Raw genomic sequence first — 20014 nt, 5'->3', positions numbered from 1 at the left:
ACGAAACAGAGAATAAAAAACAATACAGAAAATGAAAAAACCAAAAGCTGGTTTCTCGAAAAAATTAACAAGATAGATAAACCACTAGCCAACCTAACTAAAAAAAAAAGAGAATCAAACCAAATTATGAAGATAAGATATGAAAAAGGAGACATTACTACTGACAGAAATCCAGAGGATTATCAGAAACTACTTTGAAAAACTATACTCCAACAAAATGGAAAATCTGAAGGAAATTGACAACCTCCTAGATAAAACAACCTTCCTAAAAGGAGTCAAGAAGATATAGAACACTTAAACCAACCAATAACAATCAAAGAGATTGAAACACCAATAAAGAGCGTACCATCAAAGAAAAGCTCAGGACCAGATGGTTTCCCAAGTGAATTCTATAAAACCTTTATGGAAGAGCTAACCCCAATACTCCTCAAACTATTTTGTGAAATAGAAAAAACTGGGATTCTCCCACATACATTCTATGAAGCTAACATCACACTAATACCCAAACCGAATAAAGACAGTTCAAGGAAGGAAAACTACAGGCCTATATCTCTGATGAACTTGGATGCAAAACTATTAAACAAAATACTAGCAACACGCATTCAAAACCACATCAAGAAAATCATACACTATGACTAGGTAGGATTTATCCCAGTGATGCAAGACTGGTTCAACATATGAAAATCAATCCATGTAATTCACCATATAAACAGAACTAAGGACAAAAATCACATGATCATTTCAATAGACACTGAAAAAGCATTTGATAAAATCCAACATCCATTTATGATAAAAAAAAAAACACTGTGGAGAATTGGAATAGAAGGAACATATCTCAACATCATAAAGGCAATCTACAATAAGCCCACCGCCAACTTCATATTAAATGGGGAAAAGCTTCAAGAATTCCCCCTAAAAACAGGAATGAGACAAAGATGTCCATTATCACCACTTCTCTTCAAAATAGTACTAGAGACTCTAGCCAAAGCAATAAGGCAAGAAAAGGAAATCAAAGGAGTACAAATAGGAAAAGAAGAACTCAAACTTTTACTATTTGCAGATGATATGATACTATATTTAGAAAACCCAACAAACTCAACCAAAAGGCTTATAGAACTGATCAACAAATTCAGCAAAGTATCTGGATACAAAATCAATCTTAAAAAATCAGAAGCTTTCCTGTACACCAACCATAAATCCACTGAAAAAGAAATTCAGAAAACACTTCCACTCAGAATCTCCCACAAAAAAATAAAATACTTAGGAATAACCTTGACCAAGGAGGTAAAAGATCTCTACAAAGAAAATTATAAAACACTGAAAAAAGAAATAGAAGAAGATCTTAGAAGATGGAAGGATCTTCCATGTTCATGGATTGGCAGAATAAATATCATTAAAATGGCCATCCTTCCAAAAGTGATCTACAGATTTAATGCAATGCCCATTAAACTACCAAGATCATTCCTCACAGACATAGAAAAATCAGTCCTTAAATTTATCTGGAATAACAAAAAGCCCAGAATAGCCAAGGTAGTTCTCAGCAACAAAAATCACACAGGAGGAATCACAATACCTGACTTTAAACTATACTACGAAGCCATTGTAATAAAAACAGCATGGTACTGGCACAAAAACAGATACATAGACCAATGGAGCAGAATAGAATACCCAGAAACAAGTCCACACACTTTCAGTCAATTGATTTTTGACAAAGGGGCCAAAAACATACACTGGAAAAAAGCCTGTTCAACAAATGGTGTTGGCAAAACTGGTAACCATATGCAGAAAATTGGAAATTAATCCCACTTTCTCACCCTGCACAAAAGTCAATTCAAGATGGTTCAAAGACTTGGAAATTAAACCAGAGACCTTGAAGCTCCTTGAAGAGGGCATAGGTCCAACACTGCAACACATAGGCACAGATAAACACTTTCTCAACAAGACCCCAAAGGCACAACAAATTAAAAGGCGAATCAATACATGGGATTGCATGAAACTGAAGAGCTTCTGTTCAGCAAAGGAAACTGTCAAGAACCTCAATCGAGAGCCAACAGAATGGGAGAAGATTTTTGCCACCTACCCCTCTGATAGAGGACTAATATCTAGAATATACAGAGAACTCACGAAACTCAACACTAAGAAAACCAAGCATCCAATAACAAAATGGGCAAATGAACTAAATAGACACTTCACAAAAGAAGAAATTCAAATGGCCAATAAATGCATGAACAAATGCTCAACATCACTGGCAATCAGAGAGATGCAAATCAAAACTACCCTGAGATTTCACCTAACTCCAACTAGAATGGCAATCATTCAAAAGACAACAACAGATGCTGGCAAGGATGTGGAGAAGTGGAGAAGTGGGAACTCTAAAACATTGTTGGTGGGATTGCAAATTAGTGCAACCACTCTGGAAAATAGTATGGAGAATCCTCAGAAGAATGGGAACAAATCTACCATTTGATACAGCAATACCACTTTTGGGTATCTACCCAAAAGAAAAGAAACCAAACTACCTAACTAATGCATGTTTATCTATGTTCATAGCTGCACAATTCACCATAGCCAAACTATGGAACCAGCCAAGATGTCCATCAACAGATGAATGGATTACAAAACTGTGGGATATGTACACAATGGAATTTTACTCAGCCATTGAAAAAAACCTCAATTACATCATTTTCAGGGAAATGGATGGAACTGGAGGACATTATGCTAAGTGAGATTAGTCAGTCACAAAAAATAAAAATCAGATGCTTTCCCTAATATGTGAGAGCTAAGGAGAAATGGATCATAGGAGGAACTCTAGATGAAAAAGGAGATCCTATAGAGGAGCAAACAAGACAACCTAAATGAGGGGATGGGAGGGGGAAGGAAGGAAATTCTCTAAAACACACAATGTACTTAAATATATCGAAGTCAACCACTAAGCCAAGCAAGGGAAGGAGGGATGGGGAGAGAATGAGGTGGGAATTGAGTAGGGGTTAAATTGGTGATGTGTACATGTATGTACACACAAGTCTTTTGCCCCAATATGATGTATGAATATAATGGACTAATAAAAAAATTTAAAAAAAAGAACCTGAGCCTGTCTGTGGAGTGCTGGCCTGGCAGGCCCTGGTGGCCCATCCTGCCTCATCTCAAGCCCAGGAGCAGCCTCTCCAGCTTACGGCGCTGGAGTAAAGATGGCTGTGACAGACGTGAGCGTCGGGAGTGTCAGGGCTCGGCCCAGCTTCCCTGAGACAGGGCTGCTTCAAGTCAAAGGGAGAGGCCCTCGGGGGTCAAAGCTTTTAGGGTGCCAGGCCATCAACCAATCAGCACTCTGTGGAGGACTAAGGTTAGATGGCAGAGACACCTGCAGAACAGGCCAAGACCTTGCACCTCAGAGGGCCCAGTGAACTCCGACAGGCCCGAGGGGCAGCAGTGCACGCCCCAGTGCCCTTTTGGTCCTGGGTGGGCCACTCTCTCCACCTGTGTGCCATCTGCAAGTGCAGCCAGGGCCCCGGCTGGAGTCCCTTCCAACCACTCTTGTGCTCGCCAAGGACACACAGACCTGTCGTAACAGGACCCCAAACTAAACGCAACTGGAGGGGGCGGCACAACTGTCAAGTTCCGAGGTCAGACATGAACTCAGGCATGGACTGGCACTCAAATGCAGCCCTTGAAGTTGCCCTCCATATGAAAAACCGTCATAGCTGGGCGTGGTGGCGCACACTTGTAATCTCAGCATTCGGAAGGCTGAGACCGGAGGATCGCGGTTGGCGGACAGCTTGAGCTACTTAGTGAGGCCCTCCGCAACTTAGTGAGACCCGGTTTCAAAATAAAGAATAAAAAAAATAGGGCAGGGGGTATAGCTCAGAGGTTGAATGCCCCTGGGTTCCATCCCCAGACCCACAAAAAAAAAAAAAAAAAAAGACAAGCCATCACACCTGGAGGAGGCAGGCCATGGTGACTGGAGATGCTGTGGAAACATGGGCTCCTCCTCTTCAAGGAGGTACAAACCCACCGCCCCACAACCCCTGCCCATGGTCTGCTCTGGAGAGGACTTTGGTCGTGCACCGCAGGCAGGAGCCCGCCACGTCTCGCCTGTGAGGCCGAGTCCTGAGCTGGGTGCCTGGGGACAGCTGTGATGCCCAGGGCTGGTGCTGGGGCAGGGGCAGCCGGGAGCCTTGAGAAACACTGCAGCTCACACAGCACACTGTGCAGAGCCTGGTGCAATCACTTAACCCCTTCCCTGAAAGAGGCTGCACGAGACTTGCGAGGAACAGGAGTAAGCTGAACTCTGCTTGCTGATCTTGAAGTGCATGTTTCTTACGGAAGCACTCCCTGCCCAGCCCTTGCCACGTTCATTGGTGATGAGGCTACTCCACTGGCAGAGGAGCCTGGGCTCATGAGGCCCAGAGCTGTCTGCTCTGGACAAGGAAAGGCCAGGGTGCTGCCCCTACCTGGGAGCATGGAGGCTGGAGCCCGAGCCTGAGCAGCAGCCCTGGAAGGAGGCCAAGCCCTCCCAGCAGAGGACTCTCGAGTGTCCTCTCCAGAACAGCACAAGCTGTAGTCCAGGTCAGAATGTTCTGGAAGGACATAGAAATGAGGACGTGTGCGCTGAGTGATCGCAGGAGTTGCTGACCACAGGGAAGACAGCCGTGCCGCGGTCTGGAGTGCGGGCTGTGTAAGCCAGCCTGCTGCAGCGTGCCCTCCAGGCTGGGATGGGCGCCAAGGACAGAGCGTGGCCCAGAAGCGAGTGGACTAACAGGACAAACAGGAAGGCTTTCCCCTGCCCGGGCCTCGGCCAGGGCTTCCTATGAGACAAGACGGCAGCACCAGAGCCCAGGGGTATAGGCAGTTCTGCTCCTTACTCAGTCTCTCGTGCTGATGACGTTAACTGCATGCAAGACGGTGCCCTGCAGCTGGGCAGGGTACAGAGGGGGGCTGCTCAGCAGAGTGTGAGCTGCAGAGGCTGGACCTCTCACCCCAAGCTGGCCCTCTGGCCCAGGACCAGGGCTTGTTACTTTCCCTTTTGATTCTAGCGCCTTTAACCTGAACACAGAGCTTTCATTCTAGTGACTTCAGAAATGGTTATTGCCGGCGTCAGAGAAAACAGGACGAAGAGGGCTTTAGGCCACAGGACACCCAGGAGCAGAGCTGGCTACACTGAGGCGGCCGATGCGCAGCTGGACGCCTGGGAGTAGGGCCTTCGGGCTTACCCCACAGGGCTCAGAGACAGCCTTGCCATCTGCCACATCTCTGCAGACCTGACCCGCACCTGAGCAGGCACAACTATGCAAAGGAGCCCAGCAGATAGATAATGTGACCCAGAAACACAGCCTGGTCTTCAGGCCCATGGGCCAGTAACCGCTGCGCCCTCTGGCCCCACCAGGCACAGGGGCATAGGTGAGGGGAAATGGGCAGGGCGATGCCTGCCTGCACCCTAGCTCTAGCCCCGGAAGCCTTGGTGTGGTGCTCCTGAATGCCACACAGAGGACTCTGACCTGTGATAGCGGCTCGGAACCGTCCCTTCATGGGTGGGCTGCTGAGCTGCAGGCAGCACTGCAGCGCGGGCCGTGCGCTGGTGCTCAGCAGCCGGCTCTCCCTTAAGGACACAAGCACAGGTCATAGCCTCAAGCAAAACACATCCCTGGAGGCCCTGCCTCTCGGAAAGACAGTCTCCCCGGATGATGGCTCTTCTGAACCTTTCTATATGGGCTTTCCTTCACTCCTAGAGAGAAATCTATACATAGGCTTGGGTTTTCTTATTGTGACCAAACTCCCAGTAGGGTTTCATGGGATTGGGGAACAGGTATAACAGAGTAACCTAAGACACAAGTATGTTTAACATGTGAGTGGAGGTGTGACAGTGCACACACAAAGACACACAGAATCAGTTAATCTCTCTCTCTCTCTCTCTCTCTCTCTCTCTCGTCTCTCTCTCTCTCTCTCTCGTCTCTCTCTCTCTCTCTCTGGTACAAACCCACACAGGAAGTCTGGATGATTCATTAAAAAGACCTGAACTGCTTCCTACCTGATTCAGGCAAAAAGTGTTGGAGGATGTGGTTAGGAGCTTTGGGGAGACCCGGGGTGGGGGAGCTCATGTTGGGAGGCCCAGGGGCAGCCCTGCAGCCACAGAGGCCTAGAGGGCAGGACAGAGCCTGGAAAAGGCCTCTCTCTCCTTGGCTCTCCGGGAGCAAGGACCCTAGTGGGTCATTATGCTGGTGGTGAGGGCAGCCCCAAAGGTGCCAGTGGGGTGTCAGCAGGGTTCAAACCAGACTGGGTATTGACTCTTCTTCCCAAGGTAAATCAGACACAGGACAGTGCTCTGAAAAGCAGAGCACAGGTAAGGGCCTGCCAACTCCCAAACAATTCTGAAGGACACCTTTCCCAGACTAGGAAGACCTGCTGGGAGAACAGCAGGCCTCAGCCCCCTGCATGGCCACCTCCTCCAGCAGGGCACACACTCGCATGCACACACCTCCAGAGGCTGCTGCTCTGGGAAGGACCAGAGATGAACTTAGATGTTCAGGTGCTCGCTGCTGCTCAGAACCAAGCCTCAGCTACCTTTATACGTTTTATGCCCCATCGGCCTTGCACAATCTCTCTTGAACCTCAGCTGTCCCTCTGTCCCTCCTTTAGCACGAGAAGGAGAGAGCAGCTGCTGCAACAGGCAGGGCCACCCAGCCTCTGCTCCCTGGAGCCAGGGGTGTCCTAGGCAAGCCTGCATGGCCGGCAGGGGAGGCTCCCAGACCCTCGGAGCACTCCGGCCTACTCCTGGCCTGCTTGTCTCAGCTCTGGGGAATCTCAACAGAACAGTGAGAGGCCTGTCTGATGACTCTACAAAGGTAAGACAGGCTGCAACAGTCCCTGAGCAAGCAGCTCACTGAGGAATAGATGTTAATTTTATAAGCTGGCCTGCAGACACTGAACAGAACCTTTTAAAACCTGCTTTTAGTTTGGATCATTAATCGTCCCCATCCTTTCTAAATGTTGCTGTGTGTCCAGGGAGCCAGGGCAGCCTGTCGTGGATCATCGCATGCTTCTGAATCCGGCCTGCGCTCACCTCCTTCCCTCCCTCACCAGCCTATGGCCTGCTGCGGAGGGGCTAACCTGCTCCTGGCCAGAACACAAATGTCAGGAGCCAGACAGACAGACACGGGCCTGGAAGCCAGGGACACTGTGACGGAGAACACAGGCCAACGAGGGGGCAGGTGACACCAACGTGACCAGCGAGAGTGCTGGTGCAACCTGAAGCCACCACTCGTACCCCAGAGTGCTCACCGCAGCATGGCTGAGGTGTTCATCCCCCAGCACGGCCATGACTACCGAGTCAGCCACAGCAAAGCAAGCGAAGACCCTCGGCACCGACAGTCACACGGGAACACTTCCACGTCACAGACATCATGGCATTATTAAATGCTTCCGATGCTAAAGCGCCTCACGATACACGTCATGATTGGCACCAGGCCACAAATTTAACAGATATGGTTTTCAAGTAGAGAGTAAAGGACTGCTCACCAAGAGAGCTAGTGATCCTGGGATCCTACACATCCCCAGAAATTGTATTTGACATGGTGGCTTCCTGCTTATGTACATTTCTGTGTAAAGGGGACTGCTCAGATTCTCAAAGTGGTCTGTGATTCCATAAGAGCTAAGAACCACTGTTCTAATCAAAGACAGAGCAGATGCAGGGCACAGCTGGTGGCTGGTGCTAGCAACTGAGGGAAGGGCCCAACGAGGCACTTTCCTCCCGGGCAGGCAGGTGTGCGTGCAGCACCTCCCCACTGCCTGTGACCGCTGTGCCGGTGTCACTGTGCAAAACGCTCTTCAGCACAGCTGCTGAGGAAGGCAGCACCCAGCTGGAGCCCACGCCAGCTTTGGAGGGGATCACCAAGGCTCCACCCCAGGGCATCCTGACTGGGGACCAGCTCATCCACCAGCCTGGCATCCTGGGTCCTGCCTCCTGAGGCAGGGAGGCCCCGTGAGCACAGGCAGGCAGTGTGCTCATCTAGTGATCCTAAGGCTGGAACCAACTTCTCTTACATTCAAAAATGTAAATCAAGTTGCCCCTGCCTCACCCTCCAGCAAGCCACCACCACAGAAGAGGCGGCAGGAGTCCACAGGCCATCTGGGAACATGCCCTCCCTTGGCCTTGCGACACAGCCCACAGGAGGGCTCGCAGGGCTCTGTACCTCTTCCTGCTGCCAGGCTGCTCCTCATGGCCTTCACAGAAATCCTCTGCATAGAGTTGCTTGCTTGTATTTTATTTACTTAATTTATTTATTTATTTTTGGTGGTACTGGGGATGGAACCCAGGGGCCTTCTACCTCCAGGCTACACTCCCAGACATTTTATATTTTATTTGGAAACAGGGTCTCTTAAACCAGCTGAAGCTGGCTTCTAACCTGAGCAATCCTCCTGTCTCAGCCTCCCAAGCATGGGGATTTCAAGCATGCACCACCACGCCCGGCTTAGTAGCCTTTAAAACCAGAGCTTGAGCCAGTCGTGGTGGCGCACACTTGTAATCCCAGCATTTGGGAGGCTGAGACAGGAGGACTGCGGAGGGCAAAGACAGTCTCAGCTACTTAGTGAGGCTCTTTGCAACTCACCGAAACCCTTTTTCAAAAAACAAAAAATAAGACTGGGGGTGTCGCTTGGAGGTAGAATGCCCCTGGGTTCCATCCCCGGTACCACAAAATCAATTATTAATTAATTGATTAATTTTTAAAACCAGAGCTTTCAAATAGCCTTCAAATAAAAATACAATAGCATTTATTAGTGGACATGACTTTTCTGACAGTTTATGTAGACTCGTTCTGAGAACATCAAGAGAACCTTCATTGGGAGGATAAGCACCAATTCCTGTACCAAAAGCTAATCAAGAAACGAGGTATTTTTAAAATTCAGTGAGCATATTATACCTGATTTTGTGAGTTCTGAAAATCACATTTGTAAAGACGTTTTATCTATTTTTGGGGGAGTACTAGGGGTGGAACCCAGGGGCCTTCTACCTCTGAGCTACACCTTCAGCCCTATTGTTTAGTGTTTATTTTAAAACAGGGTCTTAGTCAGGCATGGTGGCATGCGCTTATAATCCCCGCGCTTGGAAGGCAGAGACAGAAGGATCGAGCAGGTTCGAAGTCAGCCGTGCTGGTTTAAGAGACCCTATTTCCAAATAAAATGTATAAAATAGGTCTGGGAGTGTAGCCTGGAGATAGAAGGGTTTCCAGGAACCCCAGTACCACCAAAAAAAAAAAAAAAATCCAGGGTCTTACTGAATTGCAAAGGGTCTCACTAAGTAGCCAAGGCTCTTCTAGAACTGTGATCCTCCTGTCTCAGTCTCCCAAATGCTGGGATTACAAGCATGTGCCACCATGCGTGGCTTGTAAAGACATTTTTATTTTATTTTTATATACCATAGTTTATTTTTTTTGTGGTTCTCTTACTTTTATTTTTTTATCTTATTGGTGCACTACAGTCTCACATCATAATGTGGATCCTATTGACAATGGCATACATTCACACAGTACCTGGTGCCCCCCCCCTTCCCCTTTTCCCTTCCTCCCACTAGTGAGTATCCAGGTTAACAATGTTATACTCACAGGTATACACATAGTCATAGGCAGCTTTTCCATTAGTAAACCTCAGCCTTCTTCCTCCCCTACCCTTCCTTTCTGGCTTTGCTGAGGCTTCCCCTCCATTATATGGAGTCTCTCTGGTATCCCTAATACTGCCTAGCTTGAGCCCATGTTCCTTCTCTTTCTGTACTTGGCTAATCCCACTTAACATAATGCTCTCCAGGTCTTTCCATCTTCTTGTGAATGACATGATTTTGTTCTTTTGTGCTGAGTAGAATTTCATTGTGTGTATTTCCCATAAATACACACAAATACATTTTGCAATCCATTCTTCTCCATCTGCTGATGGAGACCTAGCTTGGTTCCATATTTTGGCTATTACGAATTGTGCTGCTATGAACATGGGTATACATATGTTACTGTAGGCCTCTGATTTCAACCCCTTTGAAAAGATACCCAGGAGTGGTATAGCCAGAGCATTTTTTTTTTTCTTTATAGCGGCTGAACTAGTTTGCACTCCCACGAACAGTGTAAAAGAGTTCCTATTTCCCAATATCCTTCTCAGCATTTGTCGTTATTTGACTTCTTTATGCTTGACACTCTGATTGGGGTTAGATGGAATCTCAGTGTAGTTTTTATTTGCATCTCCCTGATGGCTAATGTTGTTGAACATTTTCATGTATCCATTGGCCATTTGTGTCCCTTCTTTTGTGAAGTGTCTATTTAATTCAGTTGCCCATTTCTTAATTGGGTTCTTTGTTTTGCTAGTATAGAGTCTTTTGAGCTCTTTGTATATTCTGGATATTAGCCCTCTATAAGAGTGGTAACTGGTAAAGATCTCCCATTCTGTAGGCTTTCTCTCTAGATTCTTGATGGTTTGCTTTGATAAACAGGAACTTTTTAGTTTTATGCCAACCCACTTGTTAATTCTTGATTTAATTTCCTGCACTTTGGAGGTCTTGTTGAGAGAGTTACTACCTGTACCTATGTTGGGAGTGTTGAGCCTATGCCCTCTTCTAAAAGTTTCAGTCTCTGGTCTTATTTCCAGGTCTTTATCCATCTCAAGTTGATTCTTGTGCACGGTGAGAGGTAAGGATTTAATTCCATCTTTCTACAAATGGATAGCCAGTTCTCCCAGTACCATTTGTTGAAAAGGCTGTCTTTTCTCCAGCGTGTGTATTTGGCCCCTTTGTCAAAGATCAATTGGCTAAAAGTGTGTAGGTTTGTTGCTGTATCTTCTGTTCCACTGGTTTGTGTGCCTGTTATTGTACTAATACCACGCTGCTTTAAGGATTGGGATTAGTTCTTCTCTGAAAGTTTTGTAGAATTCAGCTGGAAATCCACCTGGACCTGGGCTTTTCTTTGATGGCAGAACTTTTCTTGCTGTTTCTATTTCTTTGCTTGCTATTGGTTGGTTTAGGCTTGCCATGTCCTGTTGGTTCAGTTTAGGTAGGTTATATGTGCTTAGAAATCTATCGATTTCTTCCATGTCTTCCAGTCTTTTGGAGTATAAATTTTTAAAATAGTTTCTGATAATCCTTTGAATTTCCCACTGTCTGTGGTAATGTCTCCTTTTTCATTTCTGATTTTAATGATTTGAGTTGATTCTTTCTTTTGGTTAGGTTGGCCAGGGGTTTGTCAATCTCATTCATCTTTTCAACTAACCAGCTTTTTGCTGTTGATCCTTTGTATTGTTTTTATTCTCTATTTCATTTATTTCTGCTCTGCTTTTAATGATTTCCTGCCTTCTGCTAGCTTTGGGATTAGACTGTTGCTGTTTTCTAGGTCCCTGACACGTGTCATTAAGTTGTACTTGATGACTCTCTGTTCTTCTTATGTGGGCACTCAATGCTATAAACTTTCCTCTTAACACTGCCTTCAAAGTGTCCCATAGATTTTGATATGTTGTGTCTCTATTTTAATTTAATTCTTGGAATTTCTTTATTTCTCCCCTTATTTCTGATATTACCCACCCCTCATTCAATAGTGCATCATTCAAGCTCCATGTATTTAAATAGTTTATTTTGGTCTTCCTGTTGATTTCTACTTTCATTCCATTACAATCTAAAAAGATGTAGGGAATTATTTTGTATCTTTTGAATTTGCTGGTGCTTACTTTGTGACCCAGGATGTGGTCTATTTTGGAGGAGGTTCCATGGGCAGCTTAGAAGAATGTGTATTCTGCTGTTCCAGGTTGAAATATTCTTTATTTGTCTATTAGGCCCATTTGGTTTATAGTTTTCTTTAGTTCTGAGGTCTTTACTCATCTTTCACCTTGAATATCGATCTAGTGGCATGAGTGGTGTGTCGAAGTCTCCCAATATTACTGCATTTGGGTCTATTTGAGATCTGATGTCCTGAAGGGTTTGTTTTATAAATGTAGGTACACCCACATTTGGGGCATAAACATTGACTATCATTATATCTTCTTGCTGAATTGTTCCCTTTAATAAAACAGGTGCTGCTAGGCATGGTGGTGCATGCTTGTAATCCCAGCATTCGGAAGGCAGAGACCAGAACGGAGAACGGCAGTTTGTGGCAGCCTCAGCTACTTAGCGAGGCCATTTGCAACTCAGTGAGACCCTGTTTCAAAAATATAAAAACAAAAAAACTAAAAAATAGGGGTAGGAGTGTAGCTTGGAGGTAGAATGCCCCTGGGTTCCATCCCCAGTACTGCAAATAAATAAATAAATAAATAAATAAATAAATAAATAAATAAATACATATATAAATAAAAATAAAAGGAGGTGCCCTGCTTTCTCTATTCTGACGTGTCTTAGCTTACAGTCTGTTTTACTGGCTATCAGCATTGTTACCCCTGCTCATTTTTGGTCTCCATTAGCATGATATATCTTTTCCCATCCTATCACTTTTAGCCTAGGAATATCTTTGGCTGTAAGGTATGTTTCTTGCAAGCAGCATATATTTGGATTATGTTTTTTAATCCACATTTCCAGTCTATGCCTTTAATTGGTGAGTTAATTCAACATTCAGTGTTATTATTGATATGATTTTTGTTTCCTGTCATTTTGTGTTCTATATTGTTTGATATAATGTTATTTCTTCTTTGCTTATTGCCCTGCTGATCAAATTCATCTCTTCTCTGAGTCTGAAATTTGCTTCTTTTTCTTCTTTATGATTTGTTTCTTAAGTATTTTCTCTAGTGCTGGCTAAGTATTCATGAATATTTTGAAGTTCTGCTCATCTTAAGACACTTTTATTTCTCCATCAGTTTTGAACAGTAACCTTGCTGGATATAGCCGTTTTGGTTGGAAGTTGTTTTCTTCCAGGATCTGGATCACATCATACCAGTCTCTCCATGACTTGGGTTATAAAGTCTAAAGTAATTCTTATTGTTTTGCCCCTGAATGTTACCTGTTCTTTTGTTCTCACTGCTTTTAAGATTCTTTCCAAGCCGCCATGGTGGTGCATGCTTGTAATCCCAATACTTGGGAGGCTGAGACAGGAAGATCAGAGGTTACCAGCCAGCTTCAGCTACTTAGTGAGGCCCTCCGCAACTTAGTGAGACTCTGTTTCAAAATAAAGAACTAAAAAATAGGGCTGGGGGTGTAGTTCAGAGGTAGAATGTCCCTGGGTTCAATCCCCAGTATCACATACACACAAAAGCCAGAAAACAAAAGCGTCATTGAGGATGCAGAGAAACTGAAATCCTCGAGAACTACTGCCAGTGGGATGTAAAACTGTGTGGCCAGCAGCTGTGGGAAACAGTTTGATGGCTCCTCAGAAAGTTAAGCAGTCACCATGTGACTCAGCAATTCACTGAGTACACACCCAAAGGTTCACACCACCTTCTGAGCTTGCACACTGCCCTGTAGAATGCAGGACCTGACACTGTGCCCTGCATTATATTAAGGTCTCTGCTCAACATTCTACATTGGTCAGAGAAGTTCTTCTGAGACATCCTAAGTATTCACACCATGGTGGAAAAAAGAACACACTTCAATTTCAAGACTTCTCAGAAAAAAATCAATTTTTCCATTCTATTAACATTATAGCAAACCTCACACAGAGATCTATACACACGTGATCTTGGCAGCACTGTTCCCAACAGCCAAAAGGTGGAAACAACCCAAGTGTCCATAAGAGGAGAATGGATAAACACCCTGAGTGTACACACAGTGGCTGCAGGGCCACAGAGCGAATGGACTTCTGACTAAGAAGCAGCAGCCCAGTGTGCTGCAGCCTGGGTGAACTCGAGGGCACCAGCCAAAGGAAATGTGCAGGTCCAGAAAGACAGGTGCTTTATGGCTGAGATGCCTCAACAGTCAACTTCATTGCAACAGACACAGAACGGAGAACACCAGGGGTCGAGGAAGGCTTAACGGGGAGTTAAATCTACACTTAATAATAGTTGAAATGATAAATATCTGTTAGATATAACATCATAAAAATTCAGTTCAAGCCAGATGTGATGGCACACACTCCCAGCACTTGGGAGGCTGAGACAGGAGAATCATGCAGGTTTGAAGCCAGCCTCAGTTACTTGGTGAGGCTCTCGTCAATTTAGTGAGACCTTGTTTCCAAAATAAAAATAAAAAATAAGTCTGGGAGTGTAGCCTGGAGGTAGAAAGCCCCTGGGTTCCATCACCAATACCACCAAAAAATAGTTAATGAATAAAAAGTATGAAAGCATTTTTCATCTTGTAACTAGCACATGCAAAGGACTCTGATTCCTTATTCTACATCTGAGACAAATAAATGTGCATACTCTCAGAGGAGACAGACAGGTGAGGGTCTTAAAGATGAGTCCTTGTGAAGATGGAGACGGTGGACCTGGGTCTGAGAAGTTGACAAAGACCTTTCAGGGGTTCATACCACCTTCTGAGCTTGCACACTGCCCTGCAAAATGCAGGACCCGACACTGTGCCCTGCACTATATTAAGGTCTCTGCCCAACATTCTACATTGGTCAGAGAAGTTATTCTAAGACATTCTAAGCATTCACACCATGAGGAGGAAAAAAAGAACACACTTCAACTTCAGGACTTCTCAGAAAAAAAATCAAAATTTTTCCATTCTATTAACATCATAGCAAGTAGCTAATGTCAGTCCTTGCAGAATTTGGTGTAGTGAGCACTTATAACTTTTCTTACAGTCCCTCCTTAGCACTGACCTGACTTCCAGTCTTAGTCTGAATTTCTTCAGGCAATAGACTAATGACCCTAAGCTTGGTACTTTAATTAACTTAGAAATCTTCTGAAATAACTGGTTGTGGTGGCATACGACTATAATCCCAGCTACTCGGGAGGTTGGGGCAGAAGGACTGCAAGTTTGAAGCCAGCCTGGGAAACTTAGTGGGACTCTTTCAGTTTTTTTTAAGTAGATGGGTGTGGTAGTGCACACTTTAATCCCAGTATTTAGAGGCTGAGGCAGTAGAATACAGGGTGTGGGATGCACGCCTATAATCACAGCACTTGGGAGGCTAAGACAAGAGGATCACAGGTTCACAGCCATCCTCAGCAACTTGTAAGGCCTTCCATAACTTACTGAGAACCCTATTTTAAAATAAAAGAATACGCCAGGGGTGATGACACACACTTGTAAACCCCACGCTTGAGAGGCTGAGACAGGAGGACTGCATAGGTTCGAAGCCAGACTCTCAGTAATTTAGTAAAATCCTGTTTCCAAATAAAATATAAAGTAGGAGTATAGCCCAGAGGTAGAAAGGCCCTTGGTTCCACCCCCAGTACCATCATAAATAAATAAATAAATAAATAAATAAATAAGTAAGTAAAATAAGGCTGGAGGTATAGCTTCAAGGTAGAACTCCCATGGTTTAATCCCCAGTACCCTAACCCCACTCCATTAAAAAGGCTGAGGAACTAGCTCAGTGGTAAAGTGTCCCTGGGCTTCATCCCCAGTAGTAAGGGAGGAGAATCCTCTGGAACAAATGAAGGCGCCAGGGCCATCTAACCGTGCAACTGGAAGGAACTCCAGGGTGTCAGGCACATCCTAGGCTATGTCATCAGGCAGCAGGTCCACAGTGACTGCACCTTAATGAGGTGCTCAGCTTTCAGACTTGACCGAAGGCAGGGGGATGGCTAACAAGCAACAGGCACCAGAGCCCCACTGGGACCCAGGTGGGAGAAGGGGAGCCAGAGAAGGTATGGGTGGGTGGAGACTGCTGGCCTGCCAGGCTTGCAGTGAGCGCCTTAACAAAGACAAGAGAAGTTCTTTAAATGTTAAATTAAAAATATATATCCACTAATGTCCTGCTGTTGTTTCCAGTTTTTAAATCCACAGGCGTTCAAATGCTGCGAGCACATGCTTCTGTGTATGTTCTTTAACTGAGCAGGCCTTGCTAGGGTTACTAGGTGCACAACTGAGACGGCTGCTTTCCTTCAGCCTCACAGTGAGGAGCAGGGACCCTAAGGCGCTGTTCCTTGAGGCTGGCCTCCAGCACATTCCCCGTGGCCCTCCTGCCCCACATCTCCTCCTGAGCACGCTTGCCACCCTGGGCACCACAGACTCAGGAGGCAAGGACAATCCTTCTCACTCAAGCCATGGCTCACCACCCCCGGGCCGCAGCCACAGGCTGGCGGGCTCCAGCACTCCACACACTGCCAGCCCCATCCCTGGCAAGAACAGCCCTGAGCTCCAGAGGCAGCATGAACTCATCACTCTGGTCTATCCCGTTACCTTAGTAAGCAAGCAGTAACCAAAACGCTGATGATACCATGCTACAATACATACAAAGACACAGCACCCTTGCTTTTATTTGGCAACAGTCAGGGCCTACAGAACCACACAGCACAGATGGCTCCATGTCTGCCCCGTGAATCTTAACTGTGCTTCCATCTCCCTGGCTCTGGCAAGCCAGTGTACCACAGTATGTTGGCTCATGAAATTCAAGCATGTGCCTTCTACAATCTGCAGTTGGGCTCAGACATAAACTTCACATTGCCTAAAAAATCCACGTAAAGACAACGGAGTCACTCTACAATGCCGTGCACAGCAGGAACGGCTTATGCGTGTCGGGCTGCCCCTGCAAGGGGACGGCTGCACGGTCCCCTCTTACAGGAGGCCCAGACCCCAGTGTCCTGCAGTAACACACTCTGAAGGAGGAGGCTTCCAGAAAGGAGGCGAGGGTTCCCCTGTGGCTGTGAGCCCACTCACAGCTCTCTCCCACACCACGGTGTCCTCCTTTGTCCTCTGCCAGGGCCGAGAGCACAAGCTGGACAGCGTGCCAGTGCAGAGGACACAGAGGGATGGAGACCAAGGGAAGAACCTCAGCTAACGGCACGGGCTCCACCCTCAGGGAGTCTCCACCCTCGGAGGCCATCTGCCATACTTGTAAGAAAAACTGGACATCTTAGCTAAGAACCCAAGAGCCAGAACGCTGTGAGGAAAGTCTGCTCTACCAAGTGAGTGTGTGCACTGTAAAACACAGAGACCGACTTCCTAATACCAGGTCTGTATTTCAGAATGTAATAGTTGTAACACATCGACTCATCTAGCTTTCTTTATTCAAAAATACGAGAGGCACAAAAAATATAGAGCTTTTAAAATGTCCAATGTCATCTGAAATAGCAAGCTCACTAAAAGGTTACAAAGGTAAGCCTGCATTTGAGGGGGAGTCATTATAATTACTAGAGAGAATGAATTATTTTTTCAAAGAAACATATGAAGAAAGTGCTGACCATGAGGTGGATGGTTAGCTAACCTCCCAGGCCAGGGGACCCGAGAGGCCAGCAAGGAGCCGCTTCAGGAAGCCCTCTCCCAGGCAGCACAGGTGGGGAATACACATGCATTCGCACCATCTCTAGTCAGCCAGTTTGCCATCTCTAATACGTGGCTCCTGGTGATAATTCTGAACAAAGGGAAGGGTAGGGACACTGGCACTCTCACCAAGGCCCTTAGTGGCCAGGCACACCTACACGTCATGCTTCAGAGCGCGGAGGTCTTCCAAGAGTTCCTTGGCGGCAGTCTGCAGGTTGGAGTTGCGGCTCTTAGACATTGCCAGAATGCGCTGGAGGGGCAGGGAGCTCCGGAATTCTGCGGCCGACTTGGAGAAGACTTCTGGCTCCAGAACCACAGACTGGACTAGCCGCAGTACATGAAGACACACCTCTGCATCTGGATCTAAGGAAAGAGGTGGTGCTTCTGGTTAAAGTAAAACCTTCTTTAGGAAGCTACTCTTCAAGGGTTCTTTCTGGATAGTAGGAATGGCAGCTGAAAAAATTCCAGGCTAATCTAGAAACAGAGTCACTTGTTTATATGAAAGCTAAATCATCAAGCAGTGAGATAAACCCCATCGCTATTTAGAATGTGCTGTCCACCTTCAACTATGACAAGCATACAATTTTATTTTATGTATTTACACCAACACAAGCGTACACACACACACACAAACACACACACGCACACACCAGGGATTGAACCCAGGGGCATTCTACCTCTGAGCTATACCCCCAGCCCTATCTTTTTTTTTTTTTTTTTTTGAAACAGAGTCTTGATTAGTTGTGGAGGGCCTCGCTAAGTTGCTGAGGCTGACCTCAAACGATAATCACACAATTTAAAAATGCTAAACTAGAAATATAAGGGCTGCTATGGAGGCCTGGAACTGTCTCCCACAGGTCCACATGTGGAAGGTGTGGTGCCCAGCCACAGCACTCTGGGAGGTGGTGGGACCTGTGGAGATGGGCCTGGTGCGGAAGTGGTTTTAAAGGAGTTATCAGGGCCCTGGCCCTTCCTCTCTCTTTCTTTGCTTCCCAGTGACCATGAGATGCACAGGCCGCCTCTGCCTCGTGCTCCCACTGCAATGTACTGCCTCACCACAGCCCAAAGCCTCTGAAACCTGTCCAAAATAAACCTTTCCTCCTTTAAGTTGCTGATGAAGTGTTTTATCACAGTAATGAAGAGCTGACTAGCACGAGGCGTTTCCATGTTGCTGCTATAATTCTGCCCACTTACACAGTTGTTTTAAAAGGTTTCACTTCACTTTCACTCCACCTGCAGCAAGGCCCTCACTGGCAGCACAAGGGAGAGCTTCTCTGCAGGACCGTGCGTCACACGGCGGCCACACTGTGGCGTCACACCAGCTCTCCTTGCCAGGCTCTAGTAGCTGAGCATCCTCTTCTCCACCAGGTACTGGAACTGCAACCATGCTCAAAACCAGCACCTCTTTCTTAGCACTATGGCTACTCAGAGCATCTCCCAAGAAGCTAGCATGGAGCAATCCTAAGTGGGAGATGCTGGACTCCTCACCCTGACCAGAGGCTTCTCCTTGCAGAACAGGAGGGGAGGAGATGTAGCTAGTAACAGACAGAAGAAAAGCCTGCTCCTCTCTGGGAGAGGGGCAGGGAGTCGCCCAAGCCCAGAACACAGGAGTCCTCTTCTGGGAGAGGGATGGGAAACCTCCTCTAGGCCAACACCTGCCAAGACACAGGGCAGGGTGACTGCCACAAGAGGAGGTCGGCACACCAGGGAAGACCCACCATCCTGGCACCTGCACATGGGCAGAACCAAAGCAACTGAGAGCTCGCTGCCCCTTCTCTTCCCCGGCTGCACAGCAGACAAAGGTTTCAGAACAAGGACTTCTGCAGAAACAGAGAGGCAGAGTAGATATGCAGAGGTCAGTGGACTCAAAGACACGAAGTCTCAATTATATTTGTGCCTAAAAACACCTTAAAGACACAGGCAATATAGGATGGAATTCCAGGGCAAATATATTCCCCACTAGAGCGAAAACTATAACATTCGTATTTCTATTATTGCTTTTTAAAAAGGAATAAAGAGGACCAGTCAGGAGGCAGAATACCTGCACAGTGCTACCGCCCACCCTGCCCTGGCATGTGCAGAGCCATCCACCACCACGAGCCAGCCAGCTTCCTCCCAGTGCCCAGGGCCACAGGAGAAATCTCCAGATGTCCACAGGTCCCAAAGCGCGCTTCTGTGCTCACAAGGGATAAACCAGAAACATGCAATAAATAGCAAACAGTAACTTCAAAACATCTTAAAATCCCATTTATAAATACATACTTTTTTTTTTTTTTTTGGTACTGGGGATGGAACCCTTCTACCTCTGGGCTACACTCCGTCCCAGACCTATTTTTATATTTTTTTATTTGGAAACAGGGTCTCTTAAGCCAGCACAGCTGGCTTCAAACCTGTGTGATTCTCCTGTCTCTGCCTCCCAAGTGTGGGGATTACAAGCATGCACCACCACGCCCAGCAAATACATACTTCTAAATAATATATGGATTCAAATGGGAGCCAGAACAGAAACTAGGAAATAACATGAATGAAAATACAACATTAAAAATTTGTGAAGCCGGGTGTGGTGGCACACACTTCTAATTCTAGCACTCAGGAGGCTGAGAAAGGAGGATCTCAGTTCACAGCCAACCTAGCTATTTAGTGAGGTCCTTTGCAACTCAGTGAGACCCTGGTTCAAAATAAAGAATAAAAAAATAAATCTGGAGT

The 20014-nt window shown here is 46.2% G+C and overlaps 1 protein-coding gene across 1 annotated transcript in view; it reads right to left on the bottom strand.

Moving 5' to 3' along the window:
- Window positions 1-17462: 17462 nt before the first annotated feature.
- The window catches only part of HSF2BP (heat shock transcription factor 2 binding protein), a gene marked incomplete at both ends in the record, with an annotated part of 102501 nt that continues 99949 nt past the window's right edge, over window positions 17463-20014 (bottom strand). Inside the window, one exon of the mRNA XM_080696193.1 lies at window positions 17463-17671. Coding sequence (XP_080552319.1) covers window positions 17463-17671 — 209 coding nt within the window. The remainder of the gene's footprint in view (window positions 17672-20014) is intronic.

This window comes from Muscardinus avellanarius (assembly GCF_963383645.1).
Source record: "Muscardinus avellanarius genome assembly, chromosome: 5".
NCBI classification, from domain to species: Eukaryota; Metazoa; Chordata; class Mammalia; order Rodentia; family Gliridae; genus Muscardinus; species Muscardinus avellanarius.
The sequence above is the reverse complement of the archived record's forward strand: the minus strand, read 5'-3'. Positions and strand labels throughout refer to the sequence as shown.